Source organism: Leucoraja erinacea, chromosome 23, assembly GCF_028641065.1.
Source record: "Leucoraja erinacea ecotype New England chromosome 23, Leri_hhj_1, whole genome shotgun sequence".
Taxonomy (NCBI): domain Eukaryota; kingdom Metazoa; phylum Chordata; class Chondrichthyes; order Rajiformes; family Rajidae; genus Leucoraja; species Leucoraja erinaceus.
In genome coordinates this window covers 25,154,834-25,174,166 of record NC_073399.1, presented here as the reverse complement: position 1 = coordinate 25,174,166, position 19,333 = coordinate 25,154,834, and the positions used below count along the sequence as shown (strand labels likewise).

The window sequence follows — 19,333 nt, the reverse complement described above, 5'->3', positions numbered from 1 at the left end:
TGCGTTGTTGAGTAGAGTGACAGCCGCCGGAAAGAACCTGTTCCTCGACCTGCTGGTTCGGCAACGGAGAGACCTGTAGCGCCTCCCGGATGGTAGGAGGGTAAACAGTCCATGGTTGGGGTGAGAGCAGTCCTTGGCGATGCTGATCGCCCTCCGCAGACAGCGCTTGCTTTGGACAGACTCAATGGAGGGGAGCGTGGAACCGGTGATGCGTTGGGCAATTTTCACCACCCTCTGCAATGCCTTCCGGTCGGAGACAGAGCAGTTGCCATACCATACTGTGATGCAGTTGGTAAGGATGCTCTCGATGGTGTGCAGCGGTAGAAGTTCACCAGGATCTGAGGAGACAGATGGACCTTCTTCAGTCTCCTCAGGAAGAAGAGACGCTGATGAGCCTTCTTGATCAGAGTAGAGGTATTGTGGGTCCAAGAGAGGTCATCGGAGATGTTGACTCCCAGGAACCTGAAGCTAGAAACGCGTTCCACCTCCGTCCCGTTAATGTGGATGGGGGTGTGCGTGCCGCCTCTGGACTTCCTGAAGTCTACAATGAGCTCCTTGGTCTTCTTGGAGTTAAGGGCCAGGTTGTTGTCAGCACACCATGCTGCTAAGTGCTGGACCTCCTCCCTGTAGGCCAGCTCATCGCTGTTGCTGATGAGGCCAATCACCGTTGTATCATCTGCATACTTGATGATGGTGTTAGTACCATGTACAGGTGTGCAGTCATAGGTGAAGAGGGAGTAGAGGAGGGGGCTCAGCACACAGCCCTGAGGAACGCCGGTGTTCAGGGTGAGGGTTGAAGAGGTGTGCTTGTGTAACCTCACAGACTGGGGTCTGTTGGTTAGAAAGTCCAGTATCCAGTTGCAGAGGGAGGGGTCGATGCCCAGGTTACCGAGTTTGGTGATCAGTTTTGATGGAATAATGGTGTTGAATGCTGAGCTGTAATCGATGAACAGCATTCTTACATAAGTGTCTCTGTTGTCGAGGTGGGAGAGGGCGGAGTGAAGTGCCGTTGAGATGGCATCCTCCGTACTCCTGTTCTTGCGGTAGGCAAACTGATAGGGATCCAGTGTGGGGGGTAGGCAGCTTTTGAGGTGTGCCAGGACCAGCCTCTCGAAGCACTTGGTGATGATGGGGGTAAGTGCAACTGGGCGGAAGTAACCATGATTTACTGCATGGGGGGGGGGGGGGGGGGGGGGGGGGGGGGGGGGGGGAGAGAGAGAGAGAGAGTGTGTTACCTAAAATTAAATAATTCAATGTTCATAGTGAACACGGACACAAAATGTTGGTGTAACTCAGCAGGTAAGTCAGATCTGGGAAGAAAAACATAAAAAGCTGGAGTAAGTCAGCGTGTCAGGCAGCATCTCTGGAGAAAAAGTATAGGTGGCGAATCGAATCGGAACCCTTCTTCAGACATCCTAATCGGAATTGAGTCTGAAGATGTGTCTCGTCCCGAAACATCACCTATTTTTCTCCAGAGATGCTGCTTGACTCGCTGAGTTACTCCAGCTTTTTGTGTCTGTCTTCGTTTTAAACCAGCATGTGCAGTTCACTCCTTTACACGGGTATCTGGAGAACATTGATTGGTAGCGTTCCGGACCCTGCTTCGGAAAGGCATCGATCGCTAGTCGGCGAGGACTCCGAGCTGTATCTCTCAAAGAAGTACATGTGAAAAATTTCTCACGGACCATAAAAATGCGGGACCTTTCAGTAAAGTCCCTTTTAAAGATTATAGTTATTTTCTTGAATCACATTAACATAACTCATGAATAAGTTGATGTCCATATGCGGATTCAAATCTTTATTTTTTAAATTCAATCCCACAGAAGACAATATTTACTCACCTTCTGTCCCCTCTGTCCAGCTTCCGGGTTCACCATTCGCAGGAGTTCCCACGGTACACGCAAGAGTCAGTACGGATATCGCACTGGCCACTACGTGCATATAATGTTGCAATATTCAACCACTAGTGTACAAGTCACTCTTGGAGAAATTCAAGCTTGTTTGAATTTTCTCCCGAGTCACTAAGTTACACGAATACCTGCCGTTAGCGCCACGGTGGTCAACGAATGTCGTACGGCTATCGCAAGAGGTTCCCACGATGTTCAGCTTTGGTTAACTCTTGCGTCAAGTCGCCCCGTGAAAAGGGGGTTTAAGTATGCAGATGATACTAAGATAGGTGGGGTTGTGGATAATGAAATAGATTTTCAAAGTCTACAGAGAAATTTATGCCTGTTGGAAGAGTGGGCTGAAAGGTGGCAGATGTAGTTTAATGCTGATAAGTGTGAGGTGCTACATCTTGGCAGGACAAATCAAAATAGGACGTACATGGTAAATGGTAGGGAATTGAAGAATGCAGGTGAACAGAGGGATCTGGGAATAACTGCACAGTTCCCTGAAAGTGGAATCTCATGTAAATAGGGTGGTAAAGAAAGCTTTTGGTGTGCTGGCCTTGATAAATCAGAGCATTGAGTATAGAAGTTGGGATGTAATGTTAAAATTGTACAAGGCATTGGTGAGGCCAATTCTGGATTATGGTGTACAATTTTGGTCGCATAATTATAGGAAGGATGTCAACAAAATAGAGAGAGTACAGAGGAGATTTACTAGAATGTTGCCTGGGTTTCAGCAACTAAGTTACAGAGAAAGGTTGAACAATTTAGGTCTTTATTCTTTGGAGCGCAGAAGGTTAAGGGGGGACGATAGAGGTCTTTTAAATGATGAGAGGGATAGACAGAGTTGACATGGATAAGCTTTTCCCACTGAGAGTAGGGAAGATTCAAACAAGGGGACATGACATGAGAATTAAAGGACAGAAGTTTAGGGGTAACATGAGGGGGAACTTCTTTACTCAGAGAGTGGTGGCTGTGTGGAATGAGCTTCCAGTGAAGGTGGTGGAGGCAGGTTCGTTTTTATCATTTAAAAATAAATTAGATAGTTATATAGACGGGAAAGGAATGGAGGGTTATGGTCTGAGCGCAGGTATATGGGACTAGGGGAGAATACGTGTTCGGCACGGACTAGAAGGGTCGAGATGGCCTGTTTCCGTGCTGTAATTGTTATATGGTTATATGGTTAAATGTGGCCTTACAAAACCTGACTCTTATACTCAATGCCCCGAACTATGAAGGCGTGCATACCATTTGCTCTCTTTACTTGTGTTGTTGATTTCAGAGAGCTATGGATTTGGATGCCAAGCTGTACATCAATGTTTTTAAGGAACCTGCCATTTATTGTATAGCTCCCCTTTACATTTGACTTCCCAAAGTGCAACACCCCAAGCTTGGTCAGGTTAATTTCCCTTTATCATTTCTCTGTCTATATCTATAACTAATCTTTATACTGCTGCATCTATTCACAGTATTCTTCACTGTCCACAACTGTCAACTGAAGCTTTAGAAATACCCTGGAAAACAATGACCGCCCCTCAAACCTGAACAGCTAGAATACCATTGAAATGTTCAAGAAAGAGAGGATTTTTAATCTACATTGGTGAAATAAGTCAACTTCCGTCATGTTAGGAGGAAAGCTCTTCAGAGAGGCTTTTGATAATTCTCCCTATGAAGCTCCTACTTTAGAATATCCTTGATTTTGTAAACAAGCATCTGCAGTTCCTTGTATATCCTTGATTCAATGCCACATGTATTTATTTGCCATTAATGCCCCATAGATCGCTCAATACTGTCATAGAGCAGATGGAATTCTTCTCTGGAAAGCTGAATGATCTCTCCTATAAAGTGGAAAGCGCACATCAGAGCACATCCCATGAGATGGAGATCAGTGCACGGTTACGAGATGAACAGCAGCGAGGTTAGATATGTCATTTTTTTAAATTATTTACTTTGACAAAAAACCTGAATCCTCAAAACTCTTCATTCATGTATATGTTGTCAGTGGCACCTTTTGTAACATAATAATAATATATTTTATTGTCATTGCACATAAGTGCAACGAGATTTGGGTATGCAGCTTCTGTCAGATGTCATAACTTAAATAACTAACAAAATTTAGATTTAGATAACGTTCTTTATAGCTTCTTAAGTGTTGTCACTGATGTAATGTAGGTAGAGCACTTGATTGTGTTTTTGGACAAGAGATTGACCAGGTATTCAAGGTTGCAAGGTCAGTTTATTGTCACATGTACCAATTAAGGTACAGTGAAATTTAAGTTACCATACAGGTTACAGATTCAAAGATCCACAGGACATGTTGTATCTATCTAACCTTGGAATTACTTGTGTACTACTGACTGAAATACAACTGACAGAAAATGTCAGGGGAGGGGGTGAGGGAACATAGAACAATACGGTAGAGGAACGGGTCCTTTGGCCCACAATGTTTGCGCCAAACACAATGGCATGCTAAACTGATCTAATCTGCCTGTACATGATCTATATCCCTCTATTCCTTGCACATCCACGTGCCTATCTAAAGGCCTCTTAAATGACACTATCATATCTGGATCCACTCATGCCACACAGTGCATCCACCACTCTCCGTGTTAAAAAAAACCTGCTCTGCATATCATCATTAAACTTTCCCCCTCTCACTTTATAGCTATGCCCTTTAATTTTGGACATTTCTACCCTGAGAAAAAAGTTCCTACTGTCTACCCTATCTATGCCCCTCATAATGTTATATACTTCTATCGTCTTCCCTCAACCTCCAACATTCCAGAGAAAACAATCAAAGTTTATCCAACTTCTTGTAGATGAAACCCTCTAATCCAGGCAGCATTCTCGTAAACCTCCACTGCACCCTCTCCAAAGCCTCTGCATCCTTCCTTTAATGGAACAACCAGAACTGCATGAAATACTCCAAACGCAATCCAATCAAAGTCTTAGAGCTGCATCATGACATCAGACTCTTATACTCCATGCCATTGACAATGAAGTCAAGCATTCCATATGCCTTCTTAACCGGCCTATCTACTTTAGTGAGCTGTGATTTGTCTTTAAGATCCCTATGCACATCAATGCTGTTAACGGTCTTACCATTAACTGACACTCTCTCCTTATATTGACTCCCATAGTGCAACACTTCACACTTGATCAGATTAAACTCCATCTGCAATTTCATCGCCCATTTCTGCAGTTTACCTATATCCCTAATGACAGTAGGGCATAACTTTAATGTGAAAAAGACAATGTTTGAAGGAGCTGTGCGAGGAAAGTTTTTTTTTTTTAACAGACTATTGGTTGCCTGGAATGCACTGCCAGGGAAGGAGATCCCATTGTGGAATCAGATAGGATCATTGTGTTTAAGAGGCATTTAGATAGGTACATCGATATCCAGGGAAGGAAAGGATGTGTGGATAATGTGCAGGCAAAGATTAATTTAACTTGGCATCATGATTGTACATGATGGACTGAATGGCCAGACATTACGGACTGAATGGCCTGTTCCTGTGCTGTTGTTCCATGAGTACTCTTCTGGCCTCTCATTAGAAAATTCATTAAATTATTTTTACTATTACGGTTACGGTTTATGACCCTACAGTTTCTCGACACACACTTTGTAGTCTTGTGGAGCTCCATTGCTGCCCATATGATAATCATAACCATAGCCCCAAATATGTCTTTCACCTGTATTTTGTTTTCTCGCACCTGCTCTAGTCCTGTGTCAGTGATGATTTTGCCATTTTTGGAATCTGACTGTTGTTTTGTTTTTGTGGTCTCCTTTAGCTCAGCAGGATAGACTGTTACACCAGCAGAGAGACCTGGAGGAGGAGAGAGCACGCCTGCAGGATGTAATAACCAAAATGGAGATCAGGCTGAATGAACAGACACGACTTCTTGAAAAGGTGCTTTTAAATGTTAAAATGTAATTTAATACATTTTAATTTAGTTAATAACATGTTAAAATCTGTCAAGTACTACAATGCTTGAAATTTTAATATGTCCATTCCTGATTGTATGGTTCCGGTTAGAGTCGGATTAAATGTTTTCGAACATACAACTCCATCCCAAATTTTACCCACTTTTTGATTCTTAATTAAAGGATTGGTATCATTTATTATAATGTCATGCCATTAAATGACAGGAGAGACTAGAAAATCAGAGGCTAATTTGCCCATCATCTAGTGTTTTAGCATCATGCACACCATTCAGATATAATTACGTTTTAAATGGATAACAGAAAATAAACTTTTGGTAAATTTGAAAAATTAATTTCTCAATTAAAATTGAGGGAATCCCATCAATTTAAAATCAAAATATTAATAAAAAGATAACTGAAAAAGACTGGGATAACACGGGAATGTAATAATTTTGGGGCTTGTGGACAATGAAATTGTCTCCAATTGCCAAATCTATAGGAGAGTGGTGGCATGAAGACAAATTGTGGCTTGGCAGATTGGTGGCGGAGGTTAGGGTAATGAGCTGTGATTTTATTATGTGTTGGAGTACAGGTGGGAAGTAGGTTAATAATGATTCGATTAATTAATAATAGTTCACCTACTTCAGTTGTCTTCCAATGGCTGTGCTAAAAAATGACTGGACGTCAGTGCATGTACAGCAGACCCCATGTTGGGGGAGTCCAGAACAAGGGATCGCAGTTTAAGAATAAAGGGTAGGCCATTTAGGACAGGTTGTGGAAAAACTTTTTCCCCCGGAGTTGTGAATCTGTGGAATTCTCTGCCCCAGAAGGCAGTGGAGGCCAATTCACTGGATGTTTTCAAGAGAGAGTTAGATTAAAACTCTTAGGGCTATCGGAATCAAGGGATCTGAGGAAAAAGCAGGGACGGGGTACTGAGTTTGGATGATCAGCCATGATTATATTGAATGGCGGTGCTGGCTCGAAGGGCCAAATGGCATGCACCTATTTTCTATGTTTCTATGATGTGGTAAAACCTTAGATAGACACAAAATGCTGGAGTAACTCAGCGGGTCTGGCAGCATCTCAGGAGGAGAACATGGACAAATGATTTTTCAGGTCAGGAACTTCTTCAGACACTTATATTTAAACCTTGTTCTGAAATTGACAGCAATATTTCAGAACCACCTGGATGGATCTCTTAGGCAGTGTTCTGAAGGCAGTGGGGGTGGTGAAATCAAATAGTTCCCTGAGTTACAGGATTAATCTCAGAGAAGGATGTGGTAACTATATTCCACAAGGATACAGCAGCTATACTCACTGAGGGGCGGGGGCTCTTCCTTCCCAGTGGGGTGTAAGAACAGTCTCAACTGAGGGGTGTGGGTCTTGCAATCTCTTGGGGATTTCAGTAGTCTACTGTCTGAGGGCCTGAATGTCCAGTTCCCTGTGAGAGTGGTAGGGACGTTACCATCTCATGCCCCAAATGCTGCGTGGCAATATATACACCATTTGGATGAGTTTAGTATAAAATGTAATTCCTGGCTTTTATGTCAAAAATGTCACTTCCCCCAGATTTGGATATTTTTAGTGAGTAATTGAGCAATGTTTCATGGATTTAATTTCTTGAATTGAACTCAATGTTGTCATATAAAAACATTAAAAAAAATGTTTTTATAGATCTTAGAGGTGAGTGGCACAGTACTCGGAAGGCATTGCTTGCCATTAATTGGAAAAATGTCACTCAGCTACTTGAGATTTGGGTAAATACATGGAACTGTTTTGCATTTGCAACTGTTGTGCAGGAGCGTTGGAGGGCAACATCGGAGCAAACTAAAGTGGAATCGGTGCAGCGATCTCTAGAGGAGGAGCGTCGACTCATGAGCCAACACTTCAGCATTGAGAGGGAGGAGCTGGAGAGGGCCAAGGTAGGATACTAACAGAAAGATACTTTATGTGAAGATTTCTGCTGCTGACTGCTTGCTCGGTGTACTTGCCGGTCTAGGAGCTGAACAAGTAGAAAATATGGATGCAATGTTACAAATTAAACGTGTGCACACCACACACAGTCTCACTTGCTAGATGTGTGGTGTGTTCAACATCTATTTCACACAAAAGGTTAGACGATGTGGGTGAAATTTGATGGCAAATTAGCTGAAAAGGAAAACCGAGTGGGTGGAAAATGGGCACCAAATTTGTATTTATTCTCAGAAAGCGTCTTTGTGTGTTTAGTTTCTGCTGATGTTTGTTGGCCTAGGAGCTGAATTTTGGAGGTCTGAATTGAGTTCCCTTCCTGAGCACCGTCCAACATTTTCTAATGGAGGTGCTGTTGTGTGTAGCAAACAAGCGTACCAATGAAGCCTTCTCCCTTGCTCTCCCTGTCATCAGTATTCCATCCCTGATCATCTCCCCTTCACACTATCCTCTACCTTGATGTATATCTTACAAAATGAAATTCATCCTGTACAGTGAGCAAATCAGGTAACTATGAACCTGGTGCTCATTTTCCACTCTACTCGGTTTTTCTTTTCAGCTGATTCGTCATCAAATTTCATCCATGTTGTCTAACCTTATGTGTGAAAAGAGCCGTTGGGGAAGCATTCAGAATTTCTAGCAGCTGAGACTGTGGTGTGCACACATTTAATCTATAACATTGCATCTGTACTTTTTTATCATGATCATTTGTTGATAAATAGGTCCCTGCATCTAAACCTCGCAGAAGCATGGTGACAACTACTATGCTAGTGTTCCTGCAAGATTCCTTACCTGCCCTGCTGAGTGTTTCCAACAATTTCTGCTTTTATTTTATGTTTCCAGCATCTGCATTTTTTTCATTTTCATTTGCCATCAAGTCATTTAACCTGCGGCTGAAATGTTGGGCTGAAAGAAGCTGATTTCAGTAGAGAAACAAGGAGATCTTCCTGCAGCTCAGTGGAGATTTCCCTGTGGAAAGTCTATATTGAAAGATGCTTTTCCATGTTGCATTCCGTGTTTCAATCTCAGAGTGCTTTGCTGGGGGAGCAGCAGTCGGTGATGCAGCGCTGTGCGGAGGAGCGTCGGAGACTGGCTGGCGAATGGACAGAGTTTCACACACAACAGAAACTGAACAATGGTCGGATGGAGCGAGATACGAACCGTTCCCTGCAGCTCAATGCACAGCAAGAAGGAACAATCTTCAGCCTGGCAAAAGTAAGTGAGAAACGTATTCCTCTAATAAAGCAATAAATCTCTGCTCTGTCATAAGATGCAGGGTTGGGTTTGGGTTTCTGCTGGTTATTTCTCAATCTGTCCATTATTCCCAAAACTAGAGACTTGAACACAAGTATGTATTAATATGGGGTTTAACCTATCTTACAGATAGCATAGGCTTCTCTTGAACTGGGGTCTGGTATCATGTAAACTGATAAAGCCTGTTCAGCAGGATTAACTACAATGAGGAATGTGTGCAGAAACATGAAGAGGAGATGGATGCTACTGGATAACATGGCCTGAAGAATCACTTAAGCAATCTAAGTTCTCTACTGCGATATAGTAATGCAATGAAGCTATGAACTAAGAGTCAGAGTTCTGGATCATTGATCCAGGGACAGAAGTGGATACCATATCAGGCATGTGAGAATGTAAATTCAAGAAACTAAATAATTGTCATGATTTCAACAAAAAAAAGGTTGGCATCAGTAATTGTACCCATGATACGGGCAGATGAGCTCAGTTTTACGGCTTCATGTTCATCACAAACATTGTGGGCTGAAGGGCCTGTTCCTGTGGTGCACTTTCTGTGTTCTAAACCATGGGATTATTGTGAAAATCCACCTGGTTTGCCAATGTTCTTTGGGGAAGGGAATTTTCTGTCCTTACACCCTCTACATTATATGGCCTCAGACTCGCCAAATCGCTTGATTCAGAACTGTTTCCATATTGATTGATTCAGAATTGTAGTCCGTGGACGAGGTGAAAATGAAGGGATACAAACAGTGAAACTAGCAAGACGACTAGGATGAGAGAGGGGCGGAGAGAGAGGGAATGAAAGGATTACTTGAAATTAGACGTGTTCCTTCACCTATCTCATCACCACCCACTTTGCCTTGTATCATTATTCCTTTTGTTTTACTTTACATTGTAAAATCTCTAGGTACACACAAAATGCTGGAGTAACTCAGCGGGACAGGCAGCATCTCTGGAGAGAAGGAATGGGTGACGTTTCGGGTCGAGACCCTTCTTCAGCCTGTTGTAAAATCTCTATACTATTCACGGCTCCGATGATGGGTAATTGAAACTGAAACATTAACTTTGTTTCTTTCATCAGAAAAGTTGTCTGAGCTGGTGAATACATCCAGCTTTCTCTAATTTTATTTCAGATTTCCAACACTCACCATGATCTAGCTGTCACAAATTGTCAGATTTCTCATGTTAATATTTCAGCTGAGCTGCTCTGACTACTAAAATAAAATAAAAGAGGCACAGAAAGAACATGCATTTACATGGATATTTCTCATTGAATGCGTCATCACATTTGTCATCACTTTTTCTTCATTTTGGAAACAATTTAGATTTTATTAGTTGTATTAGATGAATTTTTCTAGTCGGGTAATAACATAAAACACAAACATCTGAAGGAAGGATCTCGACCTGAAACTTCATCCATTCCTTTTCTCCAGAGATGCTGCCTATCGCGCTGAGTTATTCCAGCACTTTGTGTCTTAACACAAACACCTTCTTGTTTGGTTAGTTCCTGTCTTTTTAGGTAGCAGTTAAGAACTGTATGTTTTAAATATATAATTACAAGTCATTAACTGATGATAGGACCATGTCTGACATGTACCTGTAGGAACAAGCTGAAATTAAAGTAAAAGTTGTGGAACTGAAGTCAAAGGAGGAACAGCTAGCCCAGGAACGAGAGGTCCTAAATCAAGAGCGTCATGAATTACAGCTGGAAAAGGAGAGAGTTAATGCCATGGCAATCCGTATCAAGCAGAGGGCTGAAGAGGTCGACAACATGAGCAAGGTGTGAAAATAATGGTCATTCAAATTTTTTTACCGGAGTCAAATTTCTACCTGGATAAAAACATCAGACAATTTAGTTTTTGAATTAAATTACATTTATTTCTTGAGGAATGGTTAAATCAGAGAAAACATGAATACCATTTTCAAGTGATGACATTAAAAATTGTAAGTCTGCCACTGAAATAATCCTCATATCTTGACTAAAGATTACATGATATGATATAAAGGAAAAGCAGTTATGGAGTGATACAGCGTGGAAGCAACTTGCCCACACCGGCAACATGTCCCAATTACACTAATCCCACCTGCCCGCAATTGTTCTATATCCCTCCAAACCTGTCTGATCCATGTACAGTACTTGTCTAACTGTTTCTTAAACATTAGGATAGTCCCAGCCCCAACTGCCTCCTCTGGTAGCACGTTCCATACACCCACCATCCTTTGTGTGGAAAAAGTTACTCCTCGGATTCCTATTGAATCTTTTCCCCTTCACCTTAAACATATGTCCTCTGGTCCTCAATTACCCTACTCTGGGCAAGAGACTGCAAAAGACTATGTGCATCTCCACGATCTATTCCTTTCATGATTTTATACACCTCTATAAGATCACCCCTCAACCTCCTGTGTTCCAAGGAATAGTCTGAGGTTACTCAACCTCTCCCTATAGCTCAGACCCTCTAGTCCTGGCAACATACTTGTAAATCTTCTCTGTACCCTTTCCAGCTTGACAATATGTTTCCCATAACATGGTGCCCAGAATTTAACTCAATACTCTAAAATGGGGCATTGCCAACATCTTATACAACTGCAATATGACCTCCAAACTACTGTACTCAATACGCTGACTGATGAAGGTCAATGTGCCAAAAGCCTTTTTGACTACCCTATCTACCTGTGACGCCACCTTCAAGGAACAATGCACCTGCACTCCAAGATCCCTCTGCCATACAACACCTTCCAGAGCCCTACCATTCACTGTGTAGGTCCTGCCCATGTTATACTTCCTAAAATACAATACCTCACATTTCTCTCTATTAAATTCCATGAACCATTCCTGAGCCCACCTGGCCTCCTGCTGCTATTTTCCACAACCATCTTCACTATTTGCAAAACCACTTGCGTTTGGGTGGTTCATCAGCAAACTTGCTAATCTTGCCCTGTATATTCTCATCCAAATCATTAATGTAGATGACAAACAGTAACGGGCCCAGCACCGAACCTTAAGGCAAGTCATAGGACTCCAGTCCAAGAAGCAACCTTCCACCGTCTGCTTCCTTCCATGAAGCCAATTTTATATCCATTCAGCTATCTCTCCTTGGATCCAATGCGATCTAACCTTCCCGAGCAGCCTACCTTGTCGAATGCTTTGCTGAAGTCCATATATATCCAACATCTAAGCTCTGCCCTCATTGACCTTTTTGGTCACATCTTCAAAATACTCAATCACATTTGTGAGACACGACCTCCCACGTACAAAACCATGCTGACCATCCCTCATCAGCCTTTGTCCATCCAAAGGTCTGTTCATCTCCCCCCCCCCCCCCACCCTCAGGTCTTCCGAGGTCATTACCATCACTGAAGCAGATTTCATTGAGTTGATTCACTCCAATATGATGTTCTGCTATTACTGTCAACTAACAATGTGATCATAGGCATCCTTGACAGTGCTGTGAAGTATATTTGCTCACTAATCTGCTTACTAATGTTCAATTTGGTTTAACCAGGTCAATTTAGACCACTCCACAAATTGATCCAAGTGTACTAAAGAGCTTAATTTCAAAAATAAAAAAGAGCTTGGGTAGTTTACAGCCCAACAGTATGAGCATTGAATTATCCAATTATAGATAACGTCTAGCAACACTCCTCTCCCCATCCCCTTTCTTCCCCTCGGCCCCCTCGGCCCCCTTCCCCTGTACCCCAACTAGACGCACTCCCCTGCCGCTCCACCTACCTTCTGCCTGATCCGCCATTCAATAAAATCTTTTACCTTTGAAACACTCTTGCACTATAACCTACGTTGTCCAACCATCTACCTTTCAGAAAAAAATGGCTGTGTTCACCTATTACCTGCCAGGCTTTGCCCTGCCTCTCCCCTCTTCTAGCTGCCTTTCCCCACTCTATAATCAGTCTGAAGAAGGGCCATGATCTGAAACATCACCTATTCATGTTTTCCAGTGATGCTGCTTGACACGCAAGTTAATCCAGGACTTTGCATCTATTCTTCAGCTTAATTTTAGAAACTGAGACTGACTGCTTTTTACACCAAGGCAGAACTTGACTGTACATAGTATCAACGGACAATGGTTTTAAAGCTTATGACCACCCCCAAGTCCTTTGAAAGTTGCATATTACGTGACTTGGAGACATAGGAGTAATACTTTCAAAACTCAGGCTGCAAAACTTTGAGAACACCATTAGCTCTAGCAAAATCACAGGTGGGGCAAAAATCACTGCCCCCTCCCCCCCCCCCCCCCCCCCCCCCCCCCCATCACATCTGTGTACAATTTGAAATCTTTGATAATTTATGACGATTATCTTTCCTTGAGTGAATTAAAAAATATTGTGACAGTCTCAAACCTCGTTCCTTGCAGCTTGCCTCTCAAAAGTATGAGGAAGGGGAACAAGCATTCATGGATGCCAAACGGGTGGAGTCTGAGCACCAAGCACGACTGCATGCTATCCATCTAAAAATGGAGAGACTTCAACAGCAAGAGCAGCAGATACACCAGGTATGAGAGGAGAGAGAGTGGAATTATTGCCACAGCTTCACTTCTTACTTGGGGGTGGTAGTGGTTCAGAGAGGACATATTGCATCAGGCACCATGGTGATATCTGATCATTTTAGATGGTATGCAAAACAAAGCTTTTCACTGTACCTCCGTACACATTACAATAATAAACCTAAAACATTTGTTGCACAGAATGTAAGGTCAGATGGTGCAGTGGTGTCACACATTAATCTTTCATTTTTGCAATGGATTGCTTAAAGGAAGCATATGGTCTGTTAATTTCTGCCTCTTTCAATATTTATAGCTTAAATAATGCAAGATCGACTTGGAGAAAATGTCACTTTAAAACAGCATGACATCCCTTTTTTGATTGGAGCAGAGTAGAGGAATCTTTAGTTTTTTAATTTAAATGCACAACTTAGGAGCCAAAGTAGATCATGTCCCTTAAGCCACCTCTGGTGCTTCATAAATCATGAGTGATGTTATTGCAACCCGCCAACTAATCTTTAAACAGTGGTCACTGATTCTAGATTATCCACAAAGGAAACATCCTTTCCTCATTCACCCCAGGATCCCTCAGGATCTTATATGTTTCAATTAAATCAAATCTCTTCTTGCTCTTCTAAATGCCAGGACATACAATGATAGCTTATTCAAGCTTTCCACGTAAGATAGCACACTTATTCCAGATAAACTACTTCCAACATTTATTTTATTTAACAACTCAAACTGGATATAGTTCTCCAGTTAGGTTCTTCCTAACGCCGTATAGAACAAACATGGCCCATTGTTTGTTATCTATCCCCTCTCTATCTCTAAAAAGTATTCTATTAGCAATTTTAATATAAGTATCTGAAAACTATCCTTTTGTGAATTATGTGCTGCTACTCAGAGCTGAAATCTCTCATAAAACAGTTTAAATGATTTTTGGTTTTCCTGTAAAAATGGACACATGTCACATTTGTTCTCATTTAATTCCATCGGCAAGATCTTTGCTCATTGACTTAACCTATCTTTCTCTCTTTAAGGCCTCCTTATGTTGTCATACAACCCACTTGCTTACCTATCGTTTAAAAAAACGATTGATCCTATTTTTGGTGCCTTTATCCAATTGTAAAAGATCGACGTAATCGCTGATCCCTGTGGCATAACACTCAATATGTTCCGAAACAGAAAAGGACCAATTTATTTCTACTCTCGATTTCCTATTGTGTCATCCATGTTCTGTCTCTGCCAATACCTTCTTGGAACATAGAAAAGTACAGCACAGGAACAGGCCCTTCGGTCTACAATGTCTGTTCCAAACTTGATGTCAAGTCCAACTTTTCCCTGCATGCACATAATCCATATCCCTCCAATCCCTGCATATCCATATGCCAACCCAAAAGCTTATAATGCCACTGTTGTATCTACCTCCACCACCACCCCTGGCAGTGCATTCCAGGCATCCACCAACTTGTGTGTAAAATAAAATCCCCTGTACATCTCTTTTAAGCTTTGGTTCTCTCACCTTAAAGCTATGCCCATTTTTCACTCTGACATTTTGATTTTGTTTGGCATCTTATTAAATCTCCCAGAAAAATCCAACTATAGTGCATTTGCTTATCCAAAGCAGATATTGCTTATTCAAAGATCAAGACTGCACATTATCCTGCAATAATAAGAAATGCTGCGTGGACAGTGAATAAAATGAAAAATAGCAATTATAAACAGCCTTTTTATTTCCTGCATATCTTTTTTAAAGCTCTTTACGAAATGCATATTGATGTATAACTGCTAAAAGTGCTGATTATAACATGGAAGTTGTTGATGCTGTTAAAAATAAGGAAAGTGAAAGAAATAGATCATGCAACATCTCTTTTGACAAAACTCAATTTAATTTTCAGGAACGCCTGAATCTAGTCCAACAGCGACATCATTCGCACACACCCGCTGTAAAAATGCCTGTCAACACACTGGGGCCACCCATTAGAAATCAAATGGTATCCATGGTAAACCACTCGTGTAAGTGCATTTATTGAAACCACAACCCCCTGGTGGTGGCACTTTTCATTAATTGTAGTCATTAGAATATAGTTCTCAATATGAATACCTAAAAGGTTATTTTGTGTGTGGAAATGATGCAAACAAAGTGTGAAGTGGACGTGGCTGTAGCACATATGCTGTGGTCCATCCATTTAAAAATAAAATGATTAATATTTCAAAACCAAATTCTGATAAAAGGTTAGTTAAAAATATCAAGCTATCTTTCCATAAGATCTGACGGCATTTCTCTTGCAAATATGCTACCTGGGCAGTAGAGTATTTACAACATTTGGTTTGTATAACATTTGACAATATAGGAGATCCTTATACATCACTGAAGTGTAACTCAAGTTTAAGGATACTATTCTCTGGAGCACAGAAGGTTAAAGGGGGGGACTTGATAGAGGTCTTTAAAATGATGAGAGGGATAGACAGAGTTGATGTGGATCAGCTTTTCCCTTTGAGAATAGGGAAGATTCAAACAAGAGGACATGACCAGAATTAAGGGATAGAAGTTTAGGGGTAACATGAGGGGGAACTTCTTTACTCAGAGAGTGGTAGCCGTGTGGAATGAGCTTCCAGTGGAAGTGGTGGAGGCAGGTTTGTTGGTATCATTTAAAAATAAATTGGATAGGCATATGGATGAGAAGGGAATGGAGGGTTATGGTATGAGTGCAGGCAGGTGGGACTAAGGGAAAAAAAGTTGTTCGGCACGGACTTGTAGGGCCGAGATGGCCTGTTTCCGTGCTGTAATTGTTATATGGTTATCTAGCATCTGCAGTTAGCAGTTAGGTTGCTGCACTGAGTCAGGCTGATATTTCCAATCTTAGAAATGATGAGGGGATCAATCTTCCTACACCCCTCACTGTAAAGTGGTTGAACATTTGGACCTACATTTCCCAAATCTTTCAATTCCTTTAGTTTTGCTTTAATTGGGTCAGCGAAAACTGTCCAATGCTCCCTCTAACATTGGTGAAAGGTTGTGGCAGTAAGATTGTAAGTACATAAACATAACCAGAAGTCTTGTTTCTCCTTAGAACAAATCATTAAATTAAGGGCTCGTCCATATACATCAAGAAAATGGTGGTTCTGTTTTTTTGATTGATAACTGCCAACTGCAACCAGTTTTTGGTGTAGTGCTATTTGTATCTTTCAAGGTTTCAAGGTCAGTTTATTGTCACATGTACCAATTAAGGTACAGTGAAATTCGATTTCACCGTTGCAACAACCAAAGGTAAAATTTGAGCACTGCTCATTCTTCTTTCAGATCTTCCTCCAGTGCGTAGCAATGCTCATCAGGGGACACCTTGGAATTCTGGATCAGTTCAAAATATTGAGAAACTTGTTGGATCTGAGGCATCGGACATAAAGGCCAAACTTGCTATTTTCAAACACGTTGCTGAAAAGGTGAGGTCCATTGGTGTGTGAATAATACCAGAAGCGGGGTTAGGCTATTCAGCTACTTCTGCCTCGTCCGCCATTCAATAAAAGCATGGCGAATCTTTTACCTTTGCAACACTCTTGCACTATAACCCAAATATGTTCAATTCTCTTAATATCTGAAAAACCTGTTGCTCTCAGTTTTGCAGATGCTGGTTTATACCAAAGATAGACACAAAATGCTGGAGTAACTCAGCGGGTCAGGCAGCATTGGAGAAAATGGGATAGGTGAAGGAAGAGAGACTGGAAGTGAGAAAAGACCAGTACAAATCAGGGGTGGCAACAGATGACCTCGGACAGGGTGGTTCCCGAATAGGCCAATTGTTGGCTGGAGATGGTGGGATCCCAAGATCCCATTGTTACAAGCTGTGGAACTGGTTAATCGACTTTGAGTGAAGAAGGGAGAGTGAAGGGGGGGAGGGGGGGGGGGGGGGGGGGGGGGGGGGGAAGCGAGTGATCAAATCAGGAACTAAATCACTGGATGGGATTTATGCAGCAAATCAGCTTTGGTGTGGTCAGAGATAGACAATTTTACATAGGTAGAAATTCACAGTGATGGGGTCAAATATGATGCTGACACAGAAGTCTGATTTGGTCTGAGGGAGTGACTGAACATGAAACTGAATCAGTAGCCAAAGGACAGAGGTTGCAGCTGGGACATTGATCTTCCCAAAATTGAGTTGCAAAGCATAATGTCATTTTTGATGCCAGTTCTGAATACTGAATGCAGATTTAATCAAGAGAGGTGGTGGAGAAATGAAGATAGAACCCGATCTGATCCCTAGAAATGCAGAAGAGGTGCAGATAAGCACATCACTTTCAATGGAGATCTTGGGTTAGTCACAGGAACATGAACGCGGGGTAGTTTTCCATTCTTTACACCAAGTTCAGGAGGAGGGTTGCTGTGCAACTGCCATGACTCTAGCTCCCCTCTGACCCCCCCCCCCCCCCCCCCCCCCCCCCCACCCCCCACCACCCCCCCCACCCCCGCACCCTAGATGTGATGCTGCTTTCACTAAAGATTGATTAACCACAGCTTGTAACAATGGGATCTTGCGATCATATTGTTCCTAGCCAACAATTGGCCTAGTTGATGCTGACCACAAGCTTTTATTTTATCCTGTTCAGTTTTCTGGAAAAAGAAGAGATGGTCCAATAGCAGCTGAAGGCTTGCAGATATCCTGGTGGACATGGGCTAAGATCATCACACCCAAAATTCAAATTGTTTAGAAATTAAATTACACAGCTGGGGATAGAATCAACACATTCTAAAATAATCCCGTCTGGATCAGACTGACATATAGTTAACCTAATTGTGTATCTCTCCTTTTACAGGACCGTGACTTCCTTGAAGACGAGCAGTTCTTCTTAGAGACACTGAAGAAAGCTCAGTATAAAGTACTTCCCCAAACAGCATGAGACTAGATGTGATGCTGTCCTTTAATTCTTCACATTTATTTATAAACCCCTTTGCGTGTGTGTGTACGTGTAAACAATGTATGAATTGTATAGCTTTTTAATCTTTATAATTTTTTTACATTTACAATTTTCACAAAATTATGTCAGGTACATCAAAATATCGTTTTGTGAATGAATTATCTACCTGACCATTCCAGTGGTAACAAGCTCAAACACATCCGCTGGCTCGGATGCAGCTCAATCTTTGGCACAAATTTAGACTGTTCTATCAAAATCATGTCAAGTGATTACAAATGTAATCTGCATAACTTGGATGTAGATCACATTATCAGTAGCTGGCGGACTGATCTGGCAGTGGTTTAGGCTACCAGATTTGTAAATGTACTTTTCCACTGGTTATGAACCAAAACCCCATCTCTTTAGACAAGCAGGACTTTAAGGATGGTCCGATTTATTTTTATGAACCATGCAATTTTGTGTTACAATAAAAAGAACTTGTCCACAGCCTGTACCTGGTTCCCAAAGCACTAGTCTTTTATTTATTGATAAATTATTCATGTTGCATAGGTTATTATTCTTGGAACACTTAATACTGGAACTTCATGCCACAAATGGCGAGCTAACTGCTTAAGTAATGAGGAATGGAAGGAAAGTTCACAGATTCTTACCATTTCTATGTGAATGTAAACCAGGTTTCATGTTTCAGAAAGGTCCTTTTAATCGTACATGAAGATTCATCCATTGTCAGAGTGAAGCCACACACAAACTGGAGGAACAGCATCTCTTTTTTGCTTAGGTATAATAATAATAATAAATTTTATTTGTTGGGCGCCTTTCAGACATCTCAAGGACACCTTACATAGATTAACAGGAATATAAACATATGATCAGAGTAAAATAAAGACATC

The 19,333-nt window shown here is 41.6% G+C and overlaps 1 protein-coding gene across 3 annotated transcripts in view; it reads left to right on the top strand.

The window, feature by feature from the left end:
* LOC129708407 (fas-binding factor 1 homolog) overlaps positions 1-18,932 on the top strand; it is a 79,379-nt gene extending 60,447 nt beyond the window's left edge. For 2 of the 3 annotated variants that reach the window (XM_055654133.1, XM_055654132.1), the window contains 9 exons: positions 3,668-3,807; positions 5,682-5,800; positions 7,614-7,736; positions 8,812-8,997; positions 10,637-10,813; positions 13,404-13,541; positions 15,428-15,545; positions 16,834-16,973; positions 18,342-18,932. In XM_055654133.1, coding sequence (XP_055510108.1) covers positions 3,668-3,807; positions 5,682-5,800; positions 7,614-7,736; positions 8,812-8,997; positions 10,637-10,813; positions 13,404-13,541; positions 15,428-15,545; positions 16,834-16,973; positions 18,342-18,425 — 1,225 coding nt within the window. In that variant the 3' untranslated portion in view covers positions 18,426-18,932. Of the gene's footprint in view, positions 1-3,667; positions 3,808-5,681; positions 5,801-7,613; positions 7,737-8,811; positions 8,998-10,611; positions 10,814-13,403; positions 13,542-15,427; positions 15,546-16,833; positions 16,974-18,341 lie in introns of those variants that run through there. The other variant, XM_055654134.1, reaches the window with a different exon arrangement.
* Positions 18,933-19,333: the final 401 nt, after the last annotated feature.